This window comes from Erythranthe guttata, chromosome 8, assembly GCF_056151865.1.
Source record: "Erythranthe guttata isolate IM_541 chromosome 8, IM_541, whole genome shotgun sequence".
NCBI lineage: Eukaryota > Viridiplantae > Streptophyta > Magnoliopsida > Lamiales > Phrymaceae > Erythranthe > Erythranthe guttata.
This window is the reverse complement of record NC_142540.1, coordinates 18658888-18680335: the sequence shown is the minus strand read 5'-3', so window position 1 is coordinate 18680335 and position 21448 is coordinate 18658888. Positions and strand designations below refer to the sequence as shown.

Genomic DNA, 21448 nt, shown 5'->3' with positions numbered 1-21448 from the left:
GTAACTGCATGCTAAAATGAAACATCCAATCTCTACAAATTAATTTTGTATCAATATACAAAGTAAATTACTCCACACCTAAATATGCCGAAAAAACATAAAAGTGAAACTTCTGACTGATCATTTTGAGAGCAATAGAAAATATTTACCCTGTTCCCTGATTCCTCGATAGAATGCAATGTGGATCTGATTTTAGCATATCTTGAATCCGCAAATGACCTTTTGTGTGCATATATAATCTACAAGCACATACATATAGGGGTGAAGTCCAGTTTACTGATAAGCCAAGGTTTAGTCTAAAAAACGATAAAGAATGTCTTGTCAATTAAGCATAGGGAATACCTGCTGGAAGAAAAACCGCGCAACAGAGAGAAGCAAACCATGTAAATTAAGCATATTCGCAGAACTCAGCCAAAGATTACGTGAAGCAGATCTAATCTTGAAGTTATGCATGTGGTAATCTCCAATGCTTGCATTTTTCCTACATTAAAACGGGTTTTAGGAAAGGAAATGAATAAAAGGAAGTAATGCATAAAGACTGCAACAACCAACAGAGCGAATAAGGAATACATCTAACAATCCAGAATAAATTAAATGTAACTATCATTAACAAGAACCACTTTGATACAAAGTAGACAAACATCACTACAATTTGAGGTGCATATGAGATTTCCAAAGACCGGGAGCTACAAAATAAATTGATTCCATGTCAAATAAAAAACTTACAGAATCTGATCGACCATAGCCAATTTAATGGGCCAAAAAAGCTTATGAGGTAGCATAATACCATAGCCATCATCATCTTGAAGAGTCTGCATGGAAAGTGCATAGTCTATTAAACAAGAAACATAAAATATCTAATTATTTTTACATTAAATTTTTCATAATTACCTCTGCAATCATAGGGCAGGGCTCCCACAGAGTTGCATGCCATCTAAACCACATCTCCAGTACAAAACTAGAAACTTTTTCGTTCACTGCAGCAAAAGAGAGGATATCAATTATCAAAATAGAATAATATGACTAAGGGTAATTAACATGGCAACACTAACCTCCTTCAACTGATTCCCAAGCACCAAGGATCCACAAAAATTTTTGGTGAGGCAAAAAGTCAGTCAGCGGCCTTGATGCATAATCCAAAGAGAATTTCAAAGAGGATTTCAGATGGCCAGAATACTCCAACAAAGCCTGTCATATATGGCAATAAACATATGTGAAGATCAAAGTACCACTGAGAACGAGCATGTTAACTAAATATCTAAGATGCTCCGCAAACCATTATGTCAAGCCAAGACTAGAAAAGGTAAGTAGGATCACAAATAACATTAAGTATAATAAAAGAGAGATGTCATACATGGTGTTTTTTCTCAGAGTCAACCACAACAATCTTTGTAAGGTGCTGCAGTAGCTCCAAATCAAGGCAAAGACTTGTCTCATCAACAACAGGCTGTGTCTTTAGCCAACATTTGATGCCAGACCTTCTATACAATACATCAGGAGTAAAGACACAGCATTCGGCACAGAGTGATGGCCAAGATGCAAGTTTACTAGATGCTGATTTCACTACCAACATCTGTTTGTCAGAATTCAACCTTCCCAGAAGCAACTGAGGGAATGAACCAGTAACCAGGCTGACGTCAGATATTATCATATGGTTCCTAATTCAGAAAATCATGAGGATATATACCTGATACATTTCTTCCAGTCTCTGAGTAGTTTCAGAATCATTATCATCAGCTTTGTTAATGATATACGACATGCAAATTCCTTCAAGAAATACAAAAACCAAATGAAAAGGGAATTGATTTCAGTTAAAGAGAAGGAACAATGATTTCAATATCAGGTGACAGAAACATGTCAGCAAATCTATTTAGAACCATTACATCTGAAATGCACCGAACAACTATACTTCTCTCCATTGTCTTTCCCATTTTAAGAGATACATACGAGCATACTTTCAGAGATTAAATAGTACAGATGACAAGGCTTACAAATCATCAGGCAATTTAGGAAGATATGACTCCCTAACGACTATTTCCTCAAAATCAAGCAGGAAAGCAATGCATAACGCCGCACATGTGAAAACTAGACCTTGGGGAAATGATGGTGGATAAGTGTTTTTATTAATGGAAATATGCAGGAAAGCAGACATGCATATATGTAAAAAATGAAAGGTAATTTAGCTTTATAACTTACTAAGGACAATAGGAAGGAAGGAAAAGAGGAACACGGAGAAAAAAATAAAAGATTAAAATACAAGCAAAGCAGCTCATACTACTTTTTCATTCAGTGGTGAAGGCACTGAAATATATGAATTTAACAAAATCTTGATACAAACTCCACATAACAGAACACATCATGACCCCTTTGTTTAAAAAATAAAATGCATTGGTCAAGTTTCTCAATGATTGGACCCTTCAAATGGCCATTTGTATTCTATAACTTTATACATACATAAACAAAATATAAATAGAAAAATAAAGCTGCAAATGCACACAACATGGTTCTAAGAAAATCAACTTGAAATCCAACATTTATTGGAGAACATGAGAATCTACCTTCCATTGCATGGACTCGAAGTTTCACATCAGAAAACAGTGCAACATCTACTGTAACTTTGTCGGAGTCACTCCCATCTACAAAAACAGTTCCAGTCGCAGGTAATATATTATATTATAATAAAAATAATTTAATATAACATCACAAAATTTGATGCATCGACCATTTTCGGTCAAGTACCAGTATCTGACTCTACAGAGTGGAATAACAAGATGGAATATGGATTGAGAGCTTAGGCAATATTGGTCTAAGCTTTGATGAACACAGTACTTTAGCACATGCTCATATTCAACGCCCATGCCAGGTCCATGCAGCATACATCATAAACCTTTTATGAAAGTACTATACAACACATACCTAGTTCCATAAACTTGCTTTTTCTTGGCCACACCATTTCACAAAGGTTTGAAAGTTGGGACTGTTTTTGGTATAAGTTGGCAGATGAAGGCAAAATTGGATGTCCGCCATGTTTCCAGAGCAACGACTTGCTTGAGTTCAAACACAAAGATGAAAGACCAGCCAATTTTCTAACATCAGTCTGCAGAAGAAGTTTAGAAACAGTTGAACTACAAGACATATAAGAGGAAGGAATAAGAAAAAGGAAAGTCAATAGTAAGTTCACCGCCACAACTTGCCTGAAATTCATCCACTTCAACAGGAAAAGTTCCCCGCAGTTTCACAACATCCTTCAATAAAGAGCGCCAAGAGATCAACCGACATTCGGTCTCAGATGAGATGAGACTGTTCCAAAAGAGTATATGATGGTCAAGGAGATCACTGTAGGACTTAAAAAGTACATCAAAAGAAGGTGACTCAACAAGAAAGTCAAGCACTTTTCCCTCCAATCTTCGCAAGGACGTTAGAACATGTTCAAAAGGTTGAGTTTTAAAATCACGATTGTGCCCCTTCTCTTTGCTCCACTGTTGAAGGCTACGTCTCAATAGGCCAACACATGGGTATACATCAATCAATTTCATTGAGAGTATTGGGAGAGATGAGGAATCTTTGTCAATTGCACTTGGAGACATAAACGCACTCTGTAACTGAAATATCCTCTTCCAAATAGAATGTTGCAGCTCCTTTTTGAGTAAATCTGAAAACCAATTGAAAAATGAAAAGAATGGCTGCAACCTAGAACCAAACCACTCAAACCACAAGATGTAGAGCCTAAAATCACTTTCAGTAGCCTGTTCAATTGCCCAATCAGCAGCGAATGATAACTTCTGCTGGGTTAAAACCAACTCCAGTTCACTTTGAGCACCACAATTTACAAGCATAACATCTGAATCTTGAGGAAACATTAGTCTGTGCAATACTGTAGCATCCATTAGATGAATCATCCTCGACCCACCTATAAGAGAAGGTTTTCCCTTTGAACCTCTGTTGAAGGCATCACTATACATACGAGAAGCAATCTGAGATCCCATTGATTCCAAATACATGATATTTTGTCTAACAGTAGCCTCTCTTGAGTAAGAGATGTAATCTGTTAACTTCAAGGGTGCTGGCCAGCCTCCGGGTAAACATAGCAGGCAATCTTCAGACAAAGTGAATTCACGAAGTTCTGAAATTGATAAATAAAAACCAGCTGCTTGTGAAACAATCTCTTTTCCTTTCCCCTCACCAAGAGACGAAAGATATGTATGCTTCCAACTAATTCGGAGGCTCCAAGTCGGCCGGTTACCATCTGTAATGAGCCTCTGAAATAACTGCACCCACCGTGAAAGCTCGAGATATGTTATGCTTACATCAAAATGTGATCCTTCACGTTTGGCATAAATGTGGGCTTTGGCCATCATTTGAACCAACTTACCCACAGGAATTCCAGAGAGGACAATAAATCTCTTCACTTCTCTGAGCTCAATTTCATCAAGGCTCTTCCCAATTTTCTTGTCTACCAACCATAAAGGCTGCATCAAATATATTTCAACCCCTCTGTTTCTCATTGCTCGAGATACTTCACCATAGCTAGGATTAACAGTGAAAAACATCCTGAATTTAGGATGGGGGTGAACAACCACTGGGTTTCCTTCCACAGTTCCACATTCATTAAGAGTAATAGATCCAGATTGCTCGACCAACGAGTTAATCCTGTCAAGAACCTGCATGCAACAAAATATGGCAAAATCTTAACCTTTACAAATACATTAAAAACTGAAACACAAAAAATCACAAAGTAAGCCTACAAACCGTTGGGTTGCAGAGGTTTGCATTTTCTAAAATAATCCATTCCCCATTTTCTATGGCCTTGATCAGCACTCCAGTAACCCATTCAAACTTGACAGAGTGTTGCCTTTTCTGATGATCTTCTTCCAACTTCCTAATCATATTCAGAGTGCTGTCGAGATCTATCTGAGACCAAGATAAAGACAGTGTTTGTTTGTCAACTTCCAGCTTTAGATGTTCAATTATTTCAACTAACCGTGGAATGGAATCTCTCATCCCTGAGCTATCTATTAAGGTTGCCGATTTATTTATATTTGATAGGAACGCAAGCCATCGAGTAGTAAGATCCTTCCTCCGAATGAAGGACTTGGGGGAGTATTCCGATTGCAAGTTGCAGTACTCATTCATATATCTTTCAACTCGAGCAATAGCGAGATGATAGTGACGAGAGGCATTATATTGTTCAAAGCATCCAAGTAATTCAGATATATCAGTTGCAGTTGAAAGATTTAATTCATTCAGTACATTCCCGGTCAGCTCAGAAAGCAATCTAACCAGTGAGGTCTTACCAGAAGATGGAGGACCAACTAATATGCATAACCACTGATGCTTTACACACTGTCCCATGGCTTCTAAGCAATGGCGTAAGCCAGGAAGAATTTTAAGGTTATTACTGGATATCCCTGATGCCTGACACAGAGACCTTTCGATTGCAACATCTCCGACTATCACTGAATCAGGATTAAGATTTACTCGAGGGTATGGATCTACAAACGGCTCCAGCCCAAATATCTGTTCATACAACTTCATAACTTCTACCCTATCAGCTGGCGTTCGCATTCTTTGCAGGTAAATGGAGCTCAGGAAGCAGTAAGATTTTGACTTTTCGGAGGCATCTGAAAAGTTTCATAGAATATTTAGAAGCAAATAATAGATAAGCGTATCAGGAAAAAGAAAAGGAAAAAAAACGAAATAGACACCTTGGATAATTTGGCAAGAACGGATCACGTCACGGAGATTAAACTCCCATGGGGAACCATCTTGACCAAATTTATTATACAACATAGTATCCTGATGTAACTTTTTATTGAACACGACCAAGTTCAACAAAAGAGATCTTTCAATTGATGGATAAAGCGAGCTGCATATGGAAACATAGTCTTCATCAACTAGCTCATCAACGTAGACCTGAACCAATAGGGAGTTGACAGGATATTAATTTAGAATCATAAAGGTGAAACATTTATATCTGGAAATGCACTATTAAGTGTTTTTAAGAAAACATAAAAGGCGTAAAGGAGCACACCTTAGTGAACCTGTTGAGGAAAGACTTGGGAAGGCCTTTCCGGCCACCTCCTTGATAGGATGGATTTTGACATGCAAAAACTCTGAAGGATGTCGGGCACTTGAAAGATTGCCCCAGCTCAGGAATGAAAACTTCAGCTCGATGGTCCAAAATAGCGTTCAAGCCCTATATTTATAGGTAAACCGTCAACTTCATTCACAATGAAAACATTATCAAGTGGAAGACAAAATTTCTTGCCACACTAACAGTCAGTTAATTTTTCCAGTTGAAATTAACTGATCATTAGATGAACTACACTGAAGCAGTTAGTTATATATCTTGAACCAAATACTTCAGTCTCTCCCACTGAAATTAGGCTAGGGGTCAATGTAACTAAAGAAACTATCAATACTGTGATGAATGGTGGCAAGTTTTACAGGAAAACAAGTCGAAGTGAGGCATTAAATCAGGAGGGCGGTAACAAATGCAGACAGCTATAAACTAATACCTCCAAGACAGATTGCGGTGCAAGATTAAGTTCATCCAGCAGAACCCATGATCCCTTCTTTAGAGCCTGACATAGCAATAGAAAATATTTCATACTGAAAACTAAAGAAGAAATAATAAATAACGCAAAAGATAAAAAGAAAAGGAGAAATTTGTCCAATGACCAGGCTTTCCTACCTGGAGTAAGATACCATCAGACCAGGCAAATCGTATTCCTTCCTCACTTTCAACTGGCAAATCTGACCCCAACAGATCCATTATGTCTGTCTGCAGCATGAAAATCCAGTTAAGAATGTTTAACACCAATTGCATTGATATGAAAGAATCCGCAACAGAGGAAACAAAATCTGCACATATCACGACAAAGAAGATATGCTAACCTGCTCGGATAAGTTAATCCGCACAACTGTGTGTCCGGAGAACCTACCAAGGGCAACAATCAAACTTGTTTTCCCAACACCCGGACTTCCTTCCAACAAAACTATTAAGCATGAAAACCTCAAATATTAGAATTTGCCACAGATTATCAATAAAACTAAAGGTCTGTGAAAACCAAAAGACATTAGCAAACAAGAAAAGCAATACTGGACCTTAATTTAACTCAAAACACATTCAAAATAAATTATTCAAAAAGATAAAATACCAGGCTTGTTAAGCTGCATTGCACGAAGCACCCTCAAGGTATTCCTACGAGTAGTAGGGGCCAGAAATTCAAATCCATGAGCATCAATACATTCAGTACCTAAACAAGATAATGAGGTCACTTGCACGGTAAAGTATGTAAATTCACCACGAATATGCCCAAGTAACTTAAACAAGTTCAATTAGAAGTCATAAATGAAAGAAAAATCAATTAGTACCAAACTGACACGAGCAAAATGTTTGACAATGTTTAAAGGCATTTGTAGACCATAGAATATTTATTGCAACAAATATATCAAGATACAAAACCGTATCTGTAGCAATAGGCCAAAGTCAATTCAGCCTCATCAATAGCATAGATTGCCAGCTGCGACGAGATATCTACAGCACAATAGTTATAATGCGGCTAACACTTTATTCCCTAAGATGTGACAACCAATTGGCAGGTAACATTCCTTCAAGAGTTACGTGTTAGCCACGTCAAATGCATATCATTGCCTAGTTCACCTATTTCTACAGAAAGGTAACACACACAGCATCCATCGTTTTTATCACAAACTTGCAGAAGACCAACAAGTCTTCATACATAAAACCTCCCATGTTTTTAACCACCTCCCACCCCAATCGTTCCCCCAACAGGCCACACTCATTTTATCTCTTTCAATGATAACATTTTGCTTGCATTAAGATGCCAAGACATGGCACGTATATTTCCAGATTCATCAAATATAGAAAAGCTTAACTACAAGATGTAGCTCATGACAGTTCACTAAGACAAAATATAGCTTGCATCATCAGATATAGACAAAATAATAATCATGTGTAAGCAACCAAATATCACGAATAAATATAATTGACCAGCAACTGCGAAACCTCACTGCAGAAAGAAAGCCCGTCTGTTGCACTCAATAGAAAATACAAGTTCAAATACCTTCATTCAATCTCAACAGATATAAAATTGAACTTTACTCTGAATATTCAAGTTTGCAAACAAATATTTTTTACAAATATCCCAGACATATACCTTTTTCGATATAAAATGGATGCACTCCGAAACGACTATCACACTCCATGTCATCAGTAGTATTACTTGGAACTGACAAGCTTCCAGGATCTGACCAACCATAAGACTCCAGTTTACCAAGACTTGAGAGATCGAGACTCGTGTTATACTCCTGTATTAACGAAGCACGTACTTTATTCAAATCAACTAAAATTAAATGCACAGCAAAAAAATATTAACTAATCAGTCGATAAGAGAAATGGCATAGGAAATATCAACACACAATAGCTTATATATTGATTCCTTAATCCTAACAAACTTGAAGTATCATTGAGTACATCTGAAAGAAATATGTGTTCTACTAAATCAGCAGCAAGACTTGCTTTAAACCCTCAGACCCTCTACTGACTGATTATCGTTCTCTGTATCTCCCAAGAGTGTTGATCAAATAAACAATTAGAAGGTTCTATGGTATTTAGGACGAGTTCACACTCGTGTTAATTCTATTTCAAAGCAGATAATTCATATGTGCAGGTTAAAGTAGCAACCTTGAGTGTCTCCAGAAGAAAAGAAAAGCATTTAACCCTCAGGTCTGCAGCTTCAACTTTTGATATATTTGTACCTGAAGAAAAGAGAGTTGAGGACGAAGACAACATAGATGCAAAAGAGATACAACATGTGATAAGAAAATATACTGCATTGCGGGTACAACAACTCAGAACTGATAAAAACTAAGTACAAAATCAAGGACATGAATTCCTCAATACACCACTGTGCAACCAAAGAAAGAAAATTGGTCCAATTCCCCCAGAATCTTTTTAACAATGCTTACTCATAAAGGCTATTAGCCCATCACCTGCCCATTATCGGTAGTTGAAGAAATCAGAAAACTCCTATACAACGGATTCTTGCGTGACTAACAACATAGGAGGCAGAAAAGCCAGGTGAACCAACATTAAAAAGGGCCACTGCCCCATTAGCATTCAGCTGGCCATTAACATTAGGTGTGACTTGACCTCTCTTGTTTAGATCCAAAAAACCCGGTAACTGGCTCCTAAAGGGTACCAAGAGAAGTTACTTACCAACCCAGAGAATCTGGTAACTAGCTCCAACAGGTACCAGGAGAAGTTACCCACCAACCCAGAGACCCTAAAAACTAGAAATATACAACAAAGCAATAACAATCCTACTACCAAGAATTTATGGCAAATTTCCTCCCTAACAATTACCAGAATAAGAAAACAAAATTTTCTCCCTAAGCAACTCTAGACTAATTAAGAAATATAGGTACGTACAACTGAACCTATCAGAGAGCAATATTTCCTGCACTTTGCTAGCATCTCTCAAATTATAACAAATTGAGTTACTTTACACTTCCTTTGACCTCACTCTCACGGAAGAGCTGGAGAGTTTCCAGTCTCATACCCATAAATACCCGACAGTTCATCATGAGTATAATTGTTACGGGGGCAAACATAGAAGTGACATATCATAGAAAATAGGGCTCTCTTAAATGTACTAGAGATGATAATGAACAACAACATATTTTATACAGAACAAAACCATAAGTTGCAGGCAGGTAAGAATATATACCCAAACTAAGCCCATCCAGCAAAATAAGGAATGCGCCATGTACAAGTGCAGATTCAGCCAGTAAGCTCCTATCTCTCACGTTGATAAAAGAGACCCAAGACAAGAGGTCTCGCACAGTTAGTAGTCTCCCTGTCTGTAAAAGGTTGAACCACTACAAAGCAAGAGAAATGCTGACAGTTAGAACCGAAGTGAGAAGTGAAGTTTAACAAAAGTTCAATTACAAACAAAGATTTTTAGGATTCTCATACCACCGAATGTGTACAAGATAACTACACTACTGCTGGTAGTTTTCAAAATGAAGCTAATGCATTATTATTTGAAAAAACCATTAAAAGAAAACGAATTCGCCTAATGAAAACTACGGCAAAGGGATCCAAGATGCAACCAAATATAATGAAACTATTATTGAAATAACTTGGAAAAAATGCATCTCACAAGCATGATTGTCCAGCACGTTTACAATAACCAATAATTATTAAAGATAAATCTGGCAATAACAAAAAAGAAGGTAAAACATAATACCTCCCAAAATTTCAGCATGACATCCACAATATGAGCAGGTTCGGGATCCAAAATTCTGCATTTAGGAGAGAGTATAAATTCTATAGGAAGTACTAAATTGACTAACTTTCCTTTAGAAACACAAACTTTAGTAAGACAAACTTACCTCTCATGAGCGATACTTTTAAGCTCATCTGTGTCACTAACAGAAGGAACCCATATCTCCGTAAACCGATTGCGAAGGGCAGGGGATAGTTCTTTCTTACCATAATCTCCACCAGGATTCATTGTGGCTAGGAGGAAGAAATTCGGATGAGCAACTACATTCTCAAGGTGAGAGCCTCCTTTCTCAGCCATGGACTGCACATGTCGGCCAATATATCAAACAAGGATAAATACAAATAACAAAGCCATCTACATTGTAGAATGTAAAACTCCCAATTTGACATCTTAAAAATATCTAAGAGATAATGATGATTGAAACAGAAAGAAAACCACAGAAGATGCATCAAAGAATGCATAAATACACACTACTCACAAGTTTCCGTTCTGGTTCCAAAACGCTGTTTAATCTTTCAAGAACACTATCATCAGCCAAAGAAATCTCATCCACTAGAAACATGTCACCTTTCTTCATTGCTTCAACAAGTGGACCATCTTGCCACATAAAAATCGTCTGCCATTTCTGCTGTAGCTCACACATATCCACATATATTTTTTCTATATAACTAATTTCATTGACAGTGACTTCAGCATGAATCACAGAACCGTCTTTGTAACTCTTGATTATCCCAGAGAGCATCTTAAGAGTCTTAGAGGCCTCGTGGATGTCCGTAAAAATTTTCTGCAGCACAGAAATGCATCACCAGAAAGGAAAATACAATTAACACCTGAAGAAAACCCAAGCAGAAAGTATAATAACAAGAGATCAACATACAGCATGTTCAGGGAAATGATGATAAGCCCCTGACTGGGCCAACTTATCACAAAGCTTTTGAAATTCCAAACTGATTTGTGGTCTCTCGCGCACGGGATAAAAACCCTGGTCAATGGTTAACCACAAAATTAACGTTCTGCAACTTTGGGAGTCCACGTCATGAAAAGCAAGAAGCAACAAAAAGGCATGAAAATGCGAAGCTATACAGAGGAAGTAAAATTGGAAGGACATACCCCAATAAAATCAGATGTTTCTGTGTATTGATGGCAATTCAACACGTGTAACTTGGAACCCAACATTATACTAAGCAATTGACAAACAGTGGTTTTCCCTCCACCAGTTTCTCCAACAAGCAGGACAGGCTCACGCATCTTATAACACCGCTCGACCAGAAAGTACATTCTCCAAAGACTTTTTGTCCAAATAATTCTGGGAAAAAAGAGAGCAAAAACAATGAAGGAGCTGAAGTACTTCTAGAAGATAGCTAGCAAGATCAGTAATCAAAAAGATACTTACTTCTCAATGTTTTCAGGATCCACAGAGAATTTGCTGGTCTTCAAAGTGCTATCTACATCTTTCCCATCCTGGAAGGGGAGAAAATAAATTTCAATGCCATTTCTTACTGTTTCACTTCATGTTATAAACCCCACTGAAAAACTATCAGCCATCATTTGATATGAATGCTAAGTTAAAACAGCTTAGAAACAGCCAGCCATCATATGATCTAAATGCTAAAATTAGATTAATTATACTAAAGAACTTCATAAATACAAAGGTAAACATTGTCACCCTCTTCCCCATAGGATATCTTCTAGGACAAACCTTTGTTTGCAAAGGGAAGTACGGTTCAAGTTGATATTAAACTAACTAACTTGACATTAAACTAAAAGCTACCATCCCAAGCAGGAAGCAAACAGGAAGTACAATTTATTAGGAGATATGTATACATGAGAATATGTAAGTTATCTCTTCTCACAAACTCAAAAGTACTTAAATAGCTGTTCTTCCTAAATGTGGAGATCAATGCATGCTGGCATATGAATTTCACCAATTAATTAGAGAGCTTAACAGTTTCAAGGTAGAATATGATGGTGAAAACAATATTCCAGTTCTGAAATAGTTGATGCGGCTCTGAAATTATGATATATGTATATCCATAAATGGATAATATTGTCGGGATTTGGGACAAAAAGCAAATAGTACCTGTTTGTACATGTTATCATCAGAAAGTTTGATACTTAGCTTCCTCTTCAAAACATCTTTAACAACCGCTTTCTCAGCATCATCACGCAACCTTTCAGCCATTAAGTAATAACCATCATAAGCTAGGTCTTCACCGTATGTCCTAAAACGATCAGCCCACCGAAACAAGTCACGTGGGGTTATGAATCCATGTTTTCCAGCAAATATTTTACTACTTTGCCTGTGCGATTGCAACTCCTTCATGACATCAACCATTTGTCCCGCATAGCTTTTAGGAATTTTGCACCTCTTCTCCAAAATTGTGCTCAACTCCCCTAGTGGAATCTCTTCAACATGGATCTCTACAAAACGATTACGAAATGCTCGAGACAGTACTTTGCGGCCCGCATACGCAAGAGGTGGATTTTGGGTTGCAAATAACATAAAATTTGGATGAGCACGAATAGATTCCTGCAGTTCAGGAACGAATAGTTCCCTATTATCATCTAGCAATCGGTTCAATGCTTCAAGTACGTCTGAGGGAGCCAAGTTAAGTTCATCAAGAACAATCCAATGACCTTTGCGAACAGCTTTCACGAGTGCCCCCTCATGGAAAACGAGCTTTCCACTTGTGTCAGTGATATAAGAACCAAGGTATTCCTGGAGATCAGTATGTTCATGATTATTAATTCTTACAAACTCACGACCAGTTTTTGCAGCTAGAAACCAAACAAGGCTTGTCTTTCCACTAGAAGTGGGTCCCTGCAACAAGACAGGATATCTTTGGATAAAAATTGCTTGTGCAAGGTTCCTAAGATGCTCCTCGACACTCTCTGTTAAGACATAGCTCCCCAAAACACCATCAGCTTGGAACTTATCTCTATCCATTAAGTAGGAATGATAAGGGAGTGGTTGAGGTGTTTTGCCTCCCAGCAAAATTTCGCAAATTAAGCTTTTCATCAACTTTGCACTAGTGTCATCTAATGAATTCATAAAGAACATACAGAACCCATCATAAATAGATTTTTCGAATCCAAAACGTGTTTTACCCTTCTTTACATATTCTAAAGCCCGATAAAGAGAACGTAAACTGTAATGAGGTTTCTGGTTAGCCCCATCCTGCAGCTTTTCTTCAGATTCCTTTGCTTTCTTGTAGAACTTCACAATTTCACTAAGTAGCCTTCTTAATGAAGGATCTTCATCCATGAACTGATTAATAAACAAAACCAAGTCGTCATCGTCCAACATATCATCAACAAAGTATTCCGTAAATCTGCTCCTCAAAGAAGTTGGCAACTCTCTTTTACCAGCATCAGTTGCAGGGTTCATGCAAGCAAACATGCGAAAGTCGGGATGCCTGCAAACATAATCTATATCACCTCTTTCAGCCAAGCATAGCGAGCCTTTCTCATCTTCAAGGACCCCAACAACCCGCTGCAAGATCTCTGGAGGAGCCAAATTTACTTCATCTAGCAATATCCATTCACCATTTTTCAAGGCAGTAACAAAAGCTCCCTCGACAAAAGAAAATACCATTCCATTTGATGCGCTAACTTGGGCATGAGCTCTTTCAAGTTTATTCGAAAAAATTTCCCAATCCCTTAGTAGCTTTTCACTTAACGGTCTCTTCCTTTTATTGCCAGAACTTGATTTTCCAATTTCAACAATCTTTTTGACACCTTCAGCAAATCCATTTAACAACATATTCCACTTCTTCTTTTGTAACCATTCCCTCATATGAATAATGAAACCTTCATTGGCCTAAATAAAAAATACAAAATTAGTACTCATTAATGAGCATCAATGGAGAAGTAGAAGCGAGATATGGTGATAGATGGTACCCTGGACGGAAACGAATTAGTAAATAGATTATCAAACTCCTGATAAAGTGGAAGACATATAGGTCGTGCATCCATAGGTTTGAATCCCCCTAAGAGATCAGCAACATCACTCTGCTGACTTAAATTCTGGAACAGACATAACAATTACGATAGTCATCTGAACTCTTAAGTGGTCAAACAATTTATAGAAATGAAATTAAAGGATATAAACTCTTAACATACCATAACTGTAAGTTTCTGACCGAGCCGCGTGGCAAGAGTCTGTACAAGAGTAGTCTTCCCAGTACCCGTCTCACCAACTAATAGCACAGGCTCATTAAATTTGACAGAGCAAACAATCCTCTCAAGAGCATGTATAGAAGCACGTAGCTCAACAAAGGGCTTCCTGTCGCGGTTGAACTGTGGAAACAGGATTGCCAATATCAATAATAGATCATACATAGCTTTTCTGAAAACAATAAACCATATAGAGAGTATATACATCAAGCGCATTCACTCACAGCTTTTTCAGCATGTTGAAGCCTAGCCCGTCCAACTTGAAACTCAAACTTCAACTCCTGCACAGAAATTCAAAATTGTAGAAAAGTCTAGAGACATACATGTTGATACAAACTTCACGAATGCCATCATATTATAGAAGTGATACCTTGATAATTGGCTTGTTGACAGGATACAAAATTTTAGCGGCCACAACCATCCACAACTTAGCAATCTTTTCCATGATAGCCAACCGATTTCCAACTGAAGTGGAGAAGGATGCAAACACATCTATAGCCTGAAAACCAAAAGCCCGAACTTACAGAGAAGCACTTCACGGAACCATTTCACTAAATGAGGAATATAGAAAATTACGATGATTTATCTAACCTCTTTACAGATACTCTCGCATAACTCCTGTCCAGACAAAGAGCCCAGACTTGCGACTCTTTTGCACAACTTAAGCAGGTCTCTTTCATTGCAGAGAAATGGTTTAGTTAGTACTTCTTGCAAAAAATATAAAACATATTATATTACACTAACCAAATTGTCTACCTTAGTGTGAATCTGTCACTATAACTGGATGAAGCTATGAATCCCAACTGGGATCTCGCAAGTTCGTTCACACTTTCAAAGGTTTCTGCAGAACATATCAGAGAAAAAATAATGAACAAATGTTTGTCATAAGGAGCCTAAGACAGTCATGAACCGGAAGACAACTCAGCACACCTGTGAGTTTTTGTGCCAGATCCTCCAAGTCTGGGTACCACTTCAGCACAATTTGTATTAAGTCTTGTTTACTAGGTGGGCCGATCATTACCTTCCGCCAAACAGCACCAAGTGAATTCCTACCTATTATTTCCAGGAGGATCAGATATAGCAAAATAGATCACCTTGTCACAAGAATAAGAAAACCATAGTTATATAACCATGTTTTATTCACGGCCTTGATGTATAACACTATCTCCGGAGGCATAGTTTACGAGGGAGATATCATTTGAGAAAATTTTAAGGATAATCATAGACAAGGAATGCTCATGAAACACAAGTATAATCTCATGAAAATGACGGACAAGAATCAGATCTTCCCAAGGAGTATCAGTCGGTATCCAATACATAAAGATAACTAACTGAGATGAAGTTCTTTGCCAATCATGAGCCAGTGCAAATTATGGAAAAACATATATAACAGCATACCCAAATATTACAAACAAGATTGAAACCATAAGAAGATAGTCTGTCAATACAATACTGCAATTTTTTAGTAAATGACACAATGAATGGTTCTTGACAATTTTCAAATTCCAAGTATCATCATCCATTGGAAAGAGACCAATTGGCAACTCGGAGCACAGAAGAAGTTGCTAAAATTAAGTTCATTAAAATAGCATTTTTTTATAAACAGAACTGAGTTAACTAGACTATATGGCATGATTGAGAAGCATCTAATTGAAGACATTTCACGAGTTCTCATTCGACACGCATAAAGAAGTTATAGGTCCAATCAAACTAACATAAAATATATATATATATATGCAACAACCGAACTACAAAAGAAAGCAAAGCAAAAACCTTCAATAAACCGAGATGCGTCTGGATTTGAGCTTGTCACGGTGGAAAATAACCTAAAATTCTTGTTCACTCTCACTGCCTGCATGATAATGGTATAATCACTAAAATTGAACACATCTTTCCGACTGTTTCAAGCACATCAAACGATGTTGAACACAAGTGAAAAAACAGACACCAAACATTGAAAAAAAAACTGAGCATACAGACTCCGATAATGCAATATGTAACTATTTAAACCCATTCTAGTGAACTCAGAGACAAAAGACAGAAAGTATATACCTCGCCATGGCCAGTTGAGAAAGTAACTGAACCTTCTAATAATGGCAATAAGATTGATAGAATGTCAGGTGGTGCTTTATCCACATCCTCAAAGACAACCCAAAAACCATTAAGAACAGCCTGCCAAATATATCTCATTGAAGTTATAAAAAGATATCATGGGGCAGAGCAATTTAAACCATATGCTGACTACAAACCTGAGTAAGAGAACCAGGTTGCCATCTAAATTCACCAGGTTGATCAGTGCAGACATAACTTCCAAGCAGTGTTTTTCCATCAATCTGATCGTCCATGTGAATGGATAAAACTATTTTGTCCGACAGTAGATGTTAACAATCAGAAAAGGTTCTATGAATGCATAAAGAAATTACATGATGAAGCTTTACTAGATGCAATTTCAAAAACAAGGACATTTCATAGTTCTGTCTGGAATTTGGTCTTTACAATGTTCTCAATTAATAGACTTCCTACGTGGAACACGAACACATTTTATCTGAAACATGGACATTTTATACTCTATTATGATAGAACATTTCAAACAAGTTATGAAGTACTTTCCTAGAACCAGAAACCATTTATCATCAAGTTGGGTTATGTTATAAATCAGAGTAAGTATCAAAATTGCTCCCAGAAACGGACATTTCATAGTTTATACCCAAGTGAGATGGACTTCGGACGACTGCCAATACACACACTAAGTAAATACATTCATAATGATGACAAGACCCAGTAAGTCGAAGTCACTGGACATGTTAAAGCAACAATTAGAAGACATACCTCTACTACCATAACCATGGGCCAACTTCTTAGTAAGTGCAGTTTTACCACAACCAGGAGGACCATAAAGAAGCACAGGCCACCTCTGATTCACAGCCAAAGAGGCCATTTCAAAACTTTGTGTCATAGCAGACGTCAAAATAAAAGGAGTCGCAGGTTTTCTGCAGGACAAGAAGGTCCAGAATGTCAATTACGATGCATGCCATGCAAGGATGGCATAAATTTGAACAAATTTCCTTGCAACAGACGCATTAGATGAGATCATCAAGGGAATAACAGGTCAACGGACATCTACCTCAAAGCAAAGAAGGTACACCATTTGATAACTTACTTATTCCAAATTAAACAACACCACCATCATATAGAAAGAACAAATATATTCCCAATGAAAACTCACTTCTGAGCAAACTAGATCAGAAAACCATCAACTACATAAAAATTTAAATGATAGCTCTTATTACAATTATATAAAACCTACCCGGTAACCGACATGCCAATCTGATTTGATGGGTTTATCTCATTAGGCATTGAAGAGCATCTGAACAAAGAACCACCATCTCTCCGATTGGCATTTCTTCCTACCACTGCCTCAACTTCTTCGGTAGACGACTCAAGATACCAACCACCTTTCTCCAATGATACATCCATACAAAATTCTTGCCAGCTCCAAACAGGAAAACAGGAAAGAGATATACAATCAAGAAAAATAAATAGTAGAGGATAAAAATACAAATCCCATAAAATATTTACAATTTCGAAAACCGAAAAAATAGACCTGTATCAAAACTTAACAAAACAATTTCCTTTTCAGTGGCAAGTGTCTTCTATTTTCCATGTAATTGGCTTCTTTCATAAACCACTTAATTTCTGAGCTTTAGGTATAAAATAAAAAACACTTCATATTTATTAACGCAAACACTACGTGAATGGCACTTCTCCATTATTATACGTCCTGACTACACAATGCATAGTTATTTGCTAGATACTGAGAGTACTGTCACAACATATAAAACTCAAGTTCGTGTCAACTTGTTATATAACACATAACTAGATACTGTCGGGAAAACATTGGATTAATTCCATGATTCCCCTCTTTCACACCAAGATGATTTCTGCTTCTGAACAGTTACAAACTCCATAGGGAAATATATTTCCCATTGTAAGACTTCATAATAAATAGTAAGCTTACCGAAGATAACTTTGAAGAGCTTCTTCAGAGTCAAGACCACGGTTTGCAGGTTCAAGACCAAGGTTTGCAGATGCTGTAAAATTTAACCTCAAAACCACCTTCAAAATACCGATGCTGCACCACCTCAGGTCCGATATAATATTTCTTGAAACAGCATCATTTACCGCGGGCTGCTTTACAATCTCCAAGATACACGACCAATCCCACAACGTCGTGAAAACCTCCGGCTCCAATATGAGAAAACGGTAAGATGCTCGGGCAACATCTAACAATTGACTTGGTCCCTAAGACACAGATGAAGCTTTAAAAGAAGTTGCAGAAAATAAAATGGTACTTAATCTGTAATAAGAGAAGTAGAGCTGTTGGAACAGTAAACGACATTACTTTCTAAGTCAACTTCTATGACCTGAACCCCCCCCCCCCCAAACAAAAATATATAAATGATTGATTACTCAACAAAAATATAAATGAGGCAATTGTGTCATTGATGTTGGTTGACAATGTTCCCATGTGAAATGGTACATTACTAAGATTGTTTGTGTTATTTTCCTACTCCCCCACCAACAATTTGCAGGTAGACTATAAATAGCACAGTGCTGACAAGCATCTTCCGAGCAGATCTCAATCATGAGAAGTAAAAGGATGATTGCAAATACACTGACTACCCAACCGAAAAAAATTAATCGCAAAATAAAACAAAGAAGATGCTCTTACCGTAGCTAATGCATTTGAAACTGATGTGCACTGCTTAATTCTTTCGAATGGAGCAGGAGCAGCTTTAAAATAATTTAAAATATCCCTGCAGCAGAGAAGAAAGGTGTTATAACTTATACTAGTGCAGAGAAGGAAATGGTGCCAAATATCATCTCTATAACTCATCTCCATTTTGACATTATGTTCTTCCATCGAACATGCAACTTCTGTCATATAATTTCATTAGCATCATATGCCCCAAATAACATTATTTTTAAATGCAACTAGTTTTTGCTCAAGAATATCAAATATCATTCCAAAATCAAATAAAGCTTATCTTACGATTACAACAAAATAATCACAACAACAAAAAAATTGAAACGGTGATACGTAGAAACTCAAGAACCGAAAAAGAATTGTCTTACCCCAACAGGAAAGGAATCAAATCAAGAGCTCGGCAAAAGGCCAGACATGCGAGCTCGTGAAGACGCAAGCACTTCCCCCTTACGACATAAACATCAATAATACTAACTATTTCTGCACAATCTACACTTTCATCCTCTCTAAGAAACCCTTCTTCGTCGAATTCTTCCATATAATCATCACTGTCTGCCCGCAAATTCGGCACCATATGAAGCAACCCCACTGTCTTCTCCACAATTCTCTGTGCTATAGGCCTAAAGCATCCCAACAAAGGGATTGTGTAATTTGGGTGCAAAACCAATTGCCCAACAGCTAGCACCACCTCTTCTTCTGTGATTCTGTCCCCCTAAATCGCTCAAATCATAACGAAGAAAATTCAGGTGATCATTGTATTCTACTTACCAAAACTTCAAATTAAAAAAAAAAACGTATCTTTGAAAAATGTGCACACACCTTCTTCAACAAATTATCCAAACAGGGGACCGAATTGAGCTTCGGGCACCTGTGGAGAAACCTCCGCAGCTCCGATTCGAGAGAAAAGCTCCCGTCAACCGCCATCCAGAAACTTGAATACAGCAACTGAAATTATCAAACAATGAAAAAATGTCAATTAGAATCCAATAACTGGTGATAATCCAATAAAAACTACTCCAATTAAAAAACTGATGATAATCCAATAAAAATTACTCAAAAAGAAAAACTAATGATAATCCAACAAAAATTACTGAAAAAAAAAAAACTGATGATAATCAAATAAAAATTACTCAAAACTTACAATCAAGTACTCTTGCAGAGTTGTTCAAATTCTCCTTCGGATTATTCTCTTAAATTCTCTCTTTCCTGAGGTTCTTAAAATGGTTCTCCGTGAAAAAAACTTCTCCCAGGAGAGAGGTTTGGGGTTTAAGAGTTGGTTTTTTTTAGGGTTTTAGTTGCATGTCTTAAATACGGGGATAGTAACAGTCGGCGGGACGGAATGTGGAGCCTCTTTTATACATAATGGGTCGGGTACGGTTCCGGGTCGGGTTGGTGGGAATGGGTAGTGGTTTTTTTTAGGGTAAATTTCACTTTACCCCCTTGTACTTTGGCTGGATATCACTTTACCCCCTTGTACTCTCAATTGCATCGATTTGCCCCCTTGTACTTTGGTTCAATATCACTTTACCCCCTTCTGCTCTCAATTCATCGATTTCCCCCCTTGTACTTTGGCTCGATATCATTTTACCCACTTCTACTCTCAATTGCATCGATTTGCCACCATGTACTTGAAAACTTATCTCAATGTGGCCATCGCCGTTAGTTTTCAGACCTTTGACCTTAACACCGTTTGATCTAAGTTTAAAAATTACAAAAAAAACCACCCCTCTCAGTTTAAATAATTATTAATAAAAGAAAATAAAATTGTGGCTGGCGTCGTGAACTATGTTTTCTCGCTGTCTTGAAATTTTTATTATTTTATTTTTTATTGTTTATTTTTTGTTGTTTTTTTATTTTTTATTTTTTTTATTTTTTAATAATTATTTAAACTGGAGGGGTGACATTTTAGTAAGTTTCATACTTAAATCAAACAGTGTTAAGGTCATAGGTCTGAAAACTAACGGCGAGGGCCACATTGAGACAATTTTTCAAGTAAGGGGGCAAATCGATGCAATTGAGAGTAGAAGGGGGTAAAGTGATATCGAACCAAAGTACAAGGGGGCAAATCGATGCAATTGAGAGTACAATGGGATAAAGTGATATCCAGCCAAAGTACAAGGGGGTAAAGTAAAATATACCCTTTTTTTATTATTATTAATACTTTGGAAAAATTACGGCCACCCCTCTG

At 37.3% G+C, this 21448-nt stretch overlaps 1 protein-coding gene across 3 annotated transcripts in view; it reads right to left on the bottom strand.

Annotated features, from left to right (window-relative positions):
• LOC105962072 (midasin-like protein) overlaps positions 1–20588 on the bottom strand; it is a 32938-nt gene extending 12350 nt beyond the window's left edge. For 2 of the 3 annotated variants that reach the window (XM_012986347.2, XM_012986348.2), the window contains exons 1-44: positions 20402–20588; positions 20080–20205; positions 19629–19972; positions 19225–19309; positions 18511–18794; positions 17800–17985; positions 17322–17482; positions 16742–16851; positions 16545–16664; positions 16266–16344; positions 15423–15545; positions 15249–15333; positions 15084–15165; positions 14863–14991; positions 14717–14773; positions 14439–14615; positions 14217–14342; positions 12397–14136; positions 11710–11777; positions 11427–11622; positions 11194–11298; positions 10795–11100; positions 10423–10616; positions 10278–10332; positions 9756–9906; positions 8711–8784; positions 8184–8334; positions 7161–7259; positions 6898–6998; positions 6695–6784; positions 6519–6584; positions 6032–6196; positions 5706–5913; positions 4750–5621; positions 3195–4661; positions 2917–3097; positions 2559–2636; positions 1688–1767; positions 1355–1606; positions 1053–1188; positions 892–977; positions 727–812; positions 343–481; positions 150–239 (exon numbers count right to left, since the gene is read on the bottom strand). In XM_012986347.2, coding sequence (XP_012841801.1) covers positions 150–239; positions 343–481; positions 727–812; positions 892–977; positions 1053–1188; positions 1355–1606; positions 1688–1767; positions 2559–2636; positions 2917–3097; positions 3195–4661; positions 4750–5621; positions 5706–5913; positions 6032–6196; positions 6519–6584; positions 6695–6784; positions 6898–6998; positions 7161–7259; positions 8184–8334; positions 8711–8784; positions 9756–9906; positions 10278–10332; positions 10423–10616; positions 10795–11100; positions 11194–11298; positions 11427–11622; positions 11710–11777; positions 12397–14136; positions 14217–14342; positions 14439–14615; positions 14717–14773; positions 14863–14991; positions 15084–15165; positions 15249–15333; positions 15423–15545; positions 16266–16344; positions 16545–16664; positions 16742–16851; positions 17322–17482; positions 17800–17985; positions 18511–18794; positions 19225–19309; positions 19629–19972; positions 20080–20184 — 9489 coding nt within the window. In that variant the 5' untranslated portion in view covers positions 20185–20205; positions 20402–20588. The remainder of the gene's footprint in view (positions 1–149; positions 240–342; positions 482–726; positions 813–891; positions 978–1052; positions 1189–1354; positions 1607–1687; positions 1768–2558; positions 2637–2916; positions 3098–3194; positions 4662–4749; positions 5622–5705; positions 5914–6031; positions 6197–6518; positions 6585–6694; positions 6785–6897; positions 6999–7160; positions 7260–8183; positions 8335–8710; positions 8785–9755; positions 9907–10277; positions 10333–10422; positions 10617–10794; positions 11101–11193; positions 11299–11426; positions 11623–11709; positions 11778–12396; positions 14137–14216; positions 14343–14438; positions 14616–14716; positions 14774–14862; positions 14992–15083; positions 15166–15248; positions 15334–15422; positions 15546–16265; positions 16345–16544; positions 16665–16741; positions 16852–17321; positions 17483–17799; positions 17986–18510; positions 18795–19224; positions 19310–19628; positions 19973–20079; positions 20206–20401) is intronic. The other variant, XM_088822204.1, reaches the window with a different exon arrangement.
• Positions 20589–21448: the final 860 nt, after the last annotated feature.